This window comes from Arachis ipaensis, chromosome B04 (assembly GCF_000816755.2).
Source record: "Arachis ipaensis cultivar K30076 chromosome B04, Araip1.1, whole genome shotgun sequence".
Classification (NCBI taxonomy): domain Eukaryota; kingdom Viridiplantae; phylum Streptophyta; class Magnoliopsida; order Fabales; family Fabaceae; genus Arachis; species Arachis ipaensis.
Window position 1 is genome coordinate 17,545,995 of NC_029788.2, and position 10,409 is coordinate 17,556,403.

General features: G+C 33.1%; 1 protein-coding gene across 1 annotated transcript; it reads left to right on the forward strand.

Annotated features, from left to right (window-relative positions):
* Positions 456–7,562, forward strand: LOC107639047 (kinesin-like protein KIN-13A). Its single transcript, XM_016342464.2, has 13 exons — positions 456–799; positions 915–1,176; positions 1,707–1,928; positions 2,234–2,425; positions 2,841–2,945; positions 3,075–3,152; positions 3,307–3,388; positions 3,925–4,087; positions 4,684–5,013; positions 5,737–5,955; positions 6,049–6,622; positions 6,722–6,787; positions 7,075–7,562. The coding sequence occupies exons 2-13, from the start codon at positions 979–981 to the stop codon at positions 7,258–7,260; spliced, it is 2,415 nt and encodes an 804-aa protein (XP_016197950.1). The 5' UTR covers positions 456–799; positions 915–978; the 3' UTR covers positions 7,261–7,562.

Genomic DNA, 10,409 nt, shown 5'->3' on the forward strand with positions numbered 1-10,409 from the left:
TTACTATATTACAAATGGATTAATTTTAAAATAAAATGTTATTATTCATTCATATATTAATCACATATTATTAGAATTGTAAGAGATAGTAGCAAAATTATGAAAGTTAAATATTTTCTTTCCCTTTTTTTTTCTTTTAAAAGAAATGGATCGTAGGAGCATCTACAAATATCTATCTATGTTATCCATATCTATCATTTATAATCTATAATCTATAAATTACAATATAGTTGAAGAATTGGTAAGGCAATACATGGTTGCCATTTGTTAGATTCATAACGTGGCTAATTATATGCACACTGGTTGCATGTTGTTGGAGCATACCAGAATTAAGAACAAGTATGAGGGCATATCGGTCTTTTCATCAGGAAAAGCAACCACGACTTCTTTCCACATAGCCGTTTAAATATTTTGAAAAATACAATGATTACAAAATTAATTACACAAAGAAACATTAATTATACAAACTTAGAAGCTTAATCTTACAGGATTGAAAAATAATTTGCATTTTTCTTGTTTCTCAATCGAATTAAAGGCTTTCACAGGGTTTCTCTCTCCTCCTCCTTCTTCTTCTTCTTCTCCTTCTTCTTCGTTGTTTTGCATTGTGGAATATCGAAGGAGCCATTCTTGTGGCCACTGAATCAAAGGAATCGAGCTACCGAATCGTTATTTTCAGATCTGAATCTCAATCCACCGACTTTCACTTCGATTCATTATTAGCCATTGCAAGGTTACGCCGATTCTGATTCTTCCTCACTTTCCATGTTCTTCTCCGAATCTCGAAATTCACCTCATTCTCGTGAGTTTCTCTTCCATTCTCTCTTTTTTTTTTATTCTTCCTCCGAAATTTCTGAATTCTCCGAACTTTCTCAATTTTTTTGGTTCTTTCTTTGAATTTTTTTTTTTGTGCGAAGTGTGTTAAAGAGATCTTGAAAATTGGCGCCCCAACGCCGTTCGCAGCGCCACGCGGGTGGCCAGATGCAGCAGAGCAATGCTGCAGCCGCCGCTCTTTATGACGGCGGCGGTGGCTCTCTGCACGGCGCGGGGAATGCAGCCACTGATGCCGGCGATGCGGTCATGGCGCGGTGGCTGCAATCTGCCGGGTTGCAGCATCTGGCCTCTCCCGTGGCTTCCACTGGCATCGATCATCGCCTCGTTCCGAACCTTCTCATGCAGGTATGTTAGCTCACCTTTTTGTGAAGAACACAACTTTAATTGATGCTTGTTTTTATAGGATTGTGAATATGTAGTTCCATGCAAGTCTTTGGTAAAGGGAGTTTGGTTGATTATATGATAATTTGATTAATTTCTTTCTTTTATGTTTTGGATAAATTTTTTGTAAGTTGAAAATTTTGGAGTATCTGCTTGTAATAATGGTAATGGTTATGGCGTATAGACTGAATTTGGTAGAGCCTTGGCATGGAGGTATACCAAGTGGGGACTTTCAATTCAGGGAAACCCTTAAAAATGGGTAATCCCGAGACAAATCCTCCTTGCTAAAGCAAAGTTAAGAAGACAAGAATAAAGATTATGTTGAATGAGTCTTTGAAGTTTGAGTGATCCTGCATTTTGGGGATAATTATGTGGGGCTTTTTGTGATTTTCAGAAGCTTATTTTGACTGCGATAAAATTTGCTAAATTTTGTTTATTTTGACATATGATGGTGGTCTGTGTGGGTGACTTGGTTGAATACGATATTGTTATAGGGTTACGGAGCGCAGTCTGCTGAAGAGAAGCAGAGGCTCTTTAAGTTAATGAGAAACCTCAATTTTAACGGGGAATCTGGTTCAGAGCCATATACACCCACTGCCCAAATTTTAGGTGGAGTACCTTTGTCAGATGGGCCTTACTCTCCTGACTTCAGGGGGGATTTTGGAGCTGGCCTTTTGGATCTTCATGCTATGGATGATACAGAGCTTTTGTCTGAGGTATGCTTTATCTCATGTCACCTGTGTGGCCTATTAATCCAAGTAAGCCAATGTGAACAGACTACTACTTGGATTTTTCTACAAATTACAATGTTTGGTTGGACGTAAAAACGAGGAGGAAATTTTCATGGATGATCTCCATGTATAAATTTGCACATCAAACTCATCAATGAACAATTCCACCCCAATTTTAACAAACATATCCTTATAGAGAAAATTCTTCTACATGTAATGTTGTCAGTAATACAAGTGTTTCTACTTTGTGTGATTGTTGGTTCTAATTTTTTTTCTTTTCCTCCTTTCAGGAAGTTATAGCAGAATCTTTTGAGCCATCACCATTATTGCCTGCAGATACTAGAGCATTTCAAGATGATTTCAATCCAGTTAACAGCAAACAGGAACAAGGAGAAGCAGATTTTGACGCATCAATTTCTTTGCCTATGAATGAATTAGATAATAGTACGAGGGAAAATAATGTTGCGAAGATTAAAGTTGTGGTATGTCATTCCTTTATAGACATTAATATCCCTGACTGGCAGAAGCATTTAGCCAATGTCATTCATCAGCATTCAGGATAGAAAGCAATGAGAAAAATGTATCTTTTTAAAGGATTTCAGGTTTCCTAAATGAAAATCCACTGCAATTTGAACCTTTTTACTGTTGAAATCGCGCGTAGTCTGTTTTGTTAACATTTGAGAGGGATTTATAATTACTTTATTGAAATAGAAAGTGATGATTAAATGCATCCTCTTAAAAGATTTTCTAAATGAATACTCACAACACTTAGAACCATTTCACTGTTGAACTGTGAGCTATTTTTTTTCCCCATTTAACATTTGAGGGGGATTAATTGTTATCTTTTATTTCAACTTTTTCCTTTTTTAAAACTATCCTTTTTGATATGTTTCTTAGGTGCGCAAAAGACCTTTAAACAAGAAGGAGCTTGCCAAGAAGGAGGATGATGTTGTATCTGTATCTGATTATGCATATTTGACTGTTCATGAACCCAAACTAAAGGTTTGTTTAGATATAGGACTGGAGCAGTATTTACCCTTTGTAAACACTAAACAGCAATGCTGTTTAAATATTGAGTTCTTATTTTCATTTACAGCTAAAATATCTAATTAATTGTTCTATCATGAAAAGGTTGATTTGACAGCTTACGTGGAGAAACACGATTTTTGTTTTGATGCTGTTTTTGATGAGAATGTTACCAATGATGAAGTAAGACATCTCATATTGAAGATCGAGTTTGTCTTTCTTTTTTTTTTTAAACGAATGGTTTTGGTACCATGATTTGCCCCTGTTTTTGTTGATGTTTGTCTGTTTCTTAAGCTTCATTTATTTGGCCTAAGGCATTATTACTTTACGATAACAGGTATATCGAGATACAGTACAACCAATTATTCCTACAATTTTTGAGCGAACCAAAGCTACCTGTTTTGCTTATGGTCAAACAGGTGAAAAATTTATTTCTGCTAATGATATCATAACTGTACTAAATTATCACTATTTGTCCAAACCAAAGCCTGAAGTTTTCCAATATTTGCTCTGGTTTAGTTTAGGGTTTAAAATTTATGTTTTGTTATATTTAACTTGGCTACCCTTTTATATGCCATATTATTTTTCTGCACAGTGTCAGTTTTGAACATATTGAGTGAAAACATTAGGACTCTTCTGGCTGAGTTGCTTATTTGCTATATTTTCATCTCCAAATTAACAGAGAAATGACTAATGTGTGAGAGAGTTGGAGACTATTGATGGCTTTGGCCTAGATGTAGGATGATACCTATTACTTGTGGATCAATGCAAACACAATACATAAGTACTTGAATATTTTAACTTTATAATGCAAAACCTTTTCCATGAAGCAGAAATTGTAAATTTTCTCAATATCTATGTTTATTCATTCATTATCCCCAGGTTTGTGATCCTTGAGCCGATGGTCTATCTCCCGTATTCATTACTGTGACCCTAAATAATGCTTTACTTTCAGGAAGTGGCAAAACGTACACAATGCAGCCATTACCACTCAGAGCTGCCGAAGACCTTGTTCGGCAGCTGCATCAGCCATTTTACCAAAATCAGAAATTCAAACTGTGGCTTAGTTACTTTGAGATATATGGTGGAAAACTTTTTGATCTACTTGGTGACCGAAAGTGGGTATTTCTCTCCATTTTGATAATATTTATGTTAATCTATTTTAATTCATATGAATTCAATGGGTGCATGTTAAGCATCTAAGGAAAGTGGGAAACCACACTTTAAAAGCTAGATATTAAGGTGGAAGAGCCACTCTCTTTAAATACAACATCAAGCATCTCATACTATCGGATTTGGGACTTTGGGTACCCCATAATACCCAAGTCCCTAACAGTGTATTGTAAATACGTTTGCTGAGAGTGACGCACCTTAGTGTGTCCTTAACCATGATGTTTGCTTTGGTATAAATGCTTTCAATGTAGATTTGAGCCTTAATTAGAATATGGTATTTTTAATATCAACTATTCAAATGCTTCAATAAGTATTTGTCCTATCCGATGGGCATTCATCCTTAACTTAATACTACACCGACCATTCATTTTCTGATTATTTTCTGCTTTATAAGAATTGAAATGTTTATCTGTCTGAATTTGTATGGATATACAGATGTCAGTCATCTTTCTCATTTTATTAAGCTGCATGTTTTATTGGCTTTTTGGTGCACACTGGGTTAACATGTTGCTTATGGTTGTTTTTGTCATTCTATGTATAGGAAACTTTTAATGAGGGAGGATGGAAGGCAGCAAGTTTGCATTGTAGGATTGCAAGAATTTGAAGTTTCTGATGTACAAATTGTCAGAGAATTCATTGAGAAAGGGAATGCTGCAAGAAGTACAGGATCCACTGGTGCTAATGAGGAGTCCTCTAGGTCACATGCTATCTTACAACTGGCTATAAAGAAGCACAAGGAGGTGAAAGAGAGCAAGCGGAACAACGATAAGAATGAAGAAAGAAATGGGAAGCTTGTGGGGAAGATTTCTTTCATCGATCTTGCTGGAAGTGAAAGAGGTGCTGACACTACTGACAATGATCGTCAGACACGGTAGTGTTCCACATTTGAATTTTTTGCTTGATGTTTGAATCCCAAAAAAGTTTAATGCTTACGGTGGAATTTTCAAATGTTCTGTGCATGTTATTTTTGTCGAACACCTCATTTGGCAATGAGTTCAGAACTCTGCATAATCCAAATCTTTGGGTGCATAGTATCAAGCCACATCAAATGTTGAAAATCTTTAGAGTTAGACAAAAGAACCATTTTCTTTTTGTTTAGTTTTTTTTAACCAACCTTGTCTTGGCTATTAGGGTATGAAATTATATATTTGTTCTTTTCTTTTTTCTACTCTATGTTTCTTGCTGTAAGCAAACACTTTAAAGGCTTTACTTAGTAGATACTAACTTTATAGCTGATATTATCGCGAACATGATATAAATGAAAATTTTAAGAAGAAAATTATGACGTTATTTTTCTTGATGGTTTTTCAAAGATCAAACTAGGTTTAGCATAACAAACTGAGTCTAAATAGTTGCCCTAATAGTTTAATACTGCAGAGTATTGCTTTGTAAATAGAACTCAAATGTGCAAAACATGTTAGCTGTTTATTGTCATTAAAATTTTAAAAGAAGTGTTTGTGCAATTGCCTGCAAAGCAAAATTTGGTGGCCTCCTCCATCCCTGCCTTGTGTCAATTTTCTTGGTTCAGATAAAGTACTGTTTCTTATAGTAACAGATCACCTCACGTTGCAACTTCTATGCATCTGTATTATAGGATTGAAGGAGCAGAAATCAATAAAAGCCTTTTGGCTTTGAAAGAATGCATTCGTGCTCTTGACAATGATCAGATCCACATTCCATTTCGAGGAAGTAAACTTACTGAGGTGCTTCGGGATTCCTTTGTGGGCAACTCAAAGACTGTTATGATCTCTTGTATATCCCCAGGTGCGGGATCTTGCGAACACACGCTTAACACCTTAAGATATGCAGATAGGTATGTTTCCCTACTATGAGCTTTAACATAGTGCTTCATGACAGGGTGCTTCATTTCAAGGACATATTTTAACTTTCACCATTATTTGAACAGGGTTAAAAGTCTATCAAAAAGTGGAAATCCCAGAAAAGACCAGCCCCCAAATCCAGCACCACAGGCTAATAAGGAGGTTTCATCTACATCTACATCATCCCTTCCAGCTGGTGCTGGTTCGGAAAATTTTTATGATCAATGTCAAGTGAAACCAATGGATATTGGCAGGAAATTTATTGAAAAGGAAAGTTCTTTGTACAGCTCTGCTGCTGATGTTGTTGACAAACAGCTCCTTGTCAATGAACGAGAGGAAAAAGGCTTAGGTTCTGCTTCGATGGACAAGGAGAGGTTTGAAGTGAAGAACTCATGCAATGGTTCTACCAGTCAAAGTATGAACTCTTATTCACAAAATGATACTGATGAGAGAATGAAAAAGGTTTCCTCGCCATATAGAAGAAGGCCTAATGATACTGAAAGGCCTGCAAACTGCATGAAAAGGGATTCCAATGGTTCTGACATGTTCACCACTAACTCCTACCAACAGAGCATAGGGAACTATAACACAATTGCCACTGGATCCAGGCTCTATGAAGCAGAATCCTCTCCTAATAATAATATCAGTGAGATACTTGAGGTTTGTCAAATCACATGAACTACCATTTTTTTACAAGTTTTCAGTTAAATACTAGCGTTGTATCTGTTATCTGATCAACTCTTTTTTGTGCTTTTCAAGGAGGAAGAAGCACTAATTGCTGCTCATAGGAAAGAAATTGAGGACACTATGGAAATTGTTCGTGAAGTAAGTTATGACATTTTTTAGGTTATGTTTGTGAAATGCAAATTCTCGTGGCATTAATTAGCATGCTTAACATTAGGGAAGTGCTACAAAGTTGGAAACATATGACTATAGATTCGTTTTCAGATTCAAATGCTAAAGATAAATAGATAACGCCACTTCCATTCTAGCAAAGATTCTTATTGTTTAGCATAGAAAAAAAAAAGAAGTTTGTGGTTCTCAAATTCCACAAAACATATAGGCAATCTATTTTTTCTAGTGCTCGTCTTATATTTGCTTTTGGTTTTCAGGAAATGAAACTATTGGCAGAAGTGGATAAGCCAGGAAGCCTTATTGACAACTATGTAACCCAACTGAGCTATGTGCTTTCTCGAAAAGCAGCTAGCCTTGTGGGGCTTCAAGCTCGCCTTGCAAGATTCCAACATCGACTGAAAGAACAGGAGATACTAAGTAGAAAAAGACTTCCTCGTCAATAGAAGACTTGGTTTCTCTTATTGAATGTCGATGATGATCTACATTCTTGTGTTGGTTAGCTATAGAGTTGAAAGGTTTTCTTTGATATAAACAGATTATTTTTTTTCTTTTCTGGATATATATTCTAATTAAACTTACATGTATATGGCCATATGTGATATGTTTGGCCTCCTTTTGCCGTTGCAAATTTGGTAAAAGTCTGTGTATGGCCCCAAAATTTTAAGTTTGAGAGGCCGAAGGGGAAAAAAAATTGCAAGCTGATAGAAAATTGAAATCCACAGGTTCAAATTGTATTATCAGGTAATCTCTCTCTGTGTGTGTGAAAATTTTATAATATTATTGGTCTTTGGTGCCACAATTCATATATTTACATAAAAGTAAAATAAAATTAAAAAAACAACCATTATAAGCAACTAATACATATAAATAAATATTCTGTTAATTTTAATATTAATATTTTTATTATAACAAGAATTTAATTACAAAATCTGATATGATATAAAGATACAATTAAAAAAATAACTATTTTTCACATACAAGTCATTTATACATACAAGTTCATACAAATTATTTACATTCACGCGTCCTGCACGTTCTTCTTCTTCTCCTCTTTTTCTCCTCTTACTTTTTCGTTAATTTTCTCTTTTGTTATCGTTGTTACTAATACCACCACTTCATTCTTTTCTCGTTGAACTTTTTTCTCCTTTCTCATTTTTCTCCTTCTCCATCTTCTTCATCATCATGATCATCATCGTTATAGCATTGTCGTCTTCTTCTTATACGTATCATCGTTATCGTTATTGTCGTTATTGTTATCATTATCGTAGAAATTTTGTCATATTGATGACGTTGCTTGATCCAAAATTTTTGCCATAGAATTTTTGCCATAGACTTTTCTCAATTTGTGTAGTTGCAGCAAATTTCGGGGTAAAATTAAGATATTTAGGTATATTGTTTAAAATTTTTGGATGGATTCATACTGATAAATTCTGCATAATTCAAAACTCTTCTTCTTCTTCCTCCTCATCTTCTGCTGTTGATTCTTCTTTTTATCATCATCACCACCTTTTTTTTTTCCTATTCATCTTTTCTTTCTTGTTTTACCTTCTCAAGTTTCTTCTTATTTTACTCTTTTTTAACAAGAATAAAAACAAAAAAATCAAACAAAGAAGAAAAAAAATACATAATGCTGTAAAATTACTTGAAAGAGGATAAACTTACATTCATTCAACTAAAAGAAAGAAAGAAATAAGAAAAAAAGAAGAAAAAAATGCAACAATAGAAAAAATATTTTTGTGTAGTTACAGCAAATTTCGGAGTAAAACTAAAACATTTAGGTGTATTGTTTAAGAATTTTCGATGAATTTGTACTAATAAATTCTGCATAATTCAAAGTTCTTCCTCTTCTTCCTCTTCATCTTCTGCTGCTTCTTCTTCTTTTTTATCATCATCACCATCTTCTTCTTTTTTCTTATTCATCTTTCATTTCTTATTTTACCTTCTCAAGTTTCTTCTTATTTTACTCTTTTTTAACAAGAATAAAAACAAAAATCAAACAAAGAAAAAGAAGAAATACATAATGCTGCAAAATTACTTAGAAGAGGATGAATCTATATTTATTCAACTAAAAGAAAGAAAGAAATAAAAAAAAAGAAGAAGAAAAAAATGCAGCATTAGAAAAATATTTTTGTGTAATTGCAGTAAATTACGGAATAAAACTAAGACATTTAAATATATTGTTTAAGAATTTTTGGTAGATTTATACTGATAAATTCTGCAAAATTCAAAACTCTTCATCTTTCTCCTCCTCATTTTCTGCTTCTTCTTTCTTTTTTTTTTCATCATTACTATCTTTTTCTTTTTTTTTTATTCAGCTTTTCTTTTTTATTTTATCTTCTTAAATTTCTTTTTGTTTTACTCTCTTAACAAGAATAAAAAAAAATCAAATAAAGAAGAAGAAAAAATACATAATGCTGTAAAATTACTTGGAAGAAGATGAACCTACATTCATTCAATTAAAAAAAAGAAAAAAATAAGGAAAAGAAGAAGAAAAAAAATACAGCATTAGAAAAAATATTTTTGTGTAGTTGCAGCAAATTTCGGGATAAAACTAAGACATTTAGGTGTATTGTTTAAGAATTTTCAGTGGATTTGTATTGATAAATTTTACATAATTCAAAACTTTTCCTCTCCCTCGTCCTTATCTTCTGCTGCTTCTTCTTCTTCTTTTTTGTCATCATCACCATCTTCTTCTTTTTTGTTATTCATCTTTTATTTCTTATTTTACCTTCTCAAGTTTCTTCTCATTTTACTCTTTTTTAACATGAATAAAAAATCAAACAAAGAAAAAGAAGAAATACATAATGCTGCAAAATTACTTGGAAGAGGATGAACCTACATTCATTCAACTAAAAGAAAGAAAGAAATAAAAAAAATAAGAAGAAAAAATGCAGCATTAGAAAAAATATTTTTGTATACTTGCAGCAAATTTTGGGATAAAACTAAGACATTTAGGTATATTGTTTAAGAATTTTTGGTGGATTTATACTGATAAATTCTGCATAATTCAAATCTCTTTCTCTTTCTCCTCCTCATCTTCTGCTGCTTATTTTTTTTTTATCATCATTACCATCTTTTTCTTCTTTTTTTTATTCATCTTTCCTTTTTTGTTTTACATTCTCAAATTTCTTCTTGTTTTCCTCTCTTAACAAGAATAAAAATAAAAAAAATCAAACGAAGAAGAAGAAGAAACATATAATGCTACAAAATTACTCGAAAGATGATGAACCTACATTCATTCAACTAAAAAAGAAAGAAATAAAAAAAAAATAAAAAAACGCAGCATTAAAATTTTTTTTTTGTATAGTTTCAATAAATTCGAGATAAAACTAAGACATTTAGGTGAATTGTTTAAGAATTTTCGGTGAATTTATACTGATAAATTCTAATTCAAAACACTTTCACTTTCTCTTCCTCTTCCTCACTTTTGCTCTTTCTTATTCATCTTTTCATTATTATTTTACATTCTAAAAAATACATAGTATTGCAAAATCAATAGAAAGATGAAGAAAAAAAAGTGCAGAAACAACAGCAGCGATAAAAAGAACGACGACGAGGATAAAACACGCGAAGAAGAAGAAAGAACGCGAAG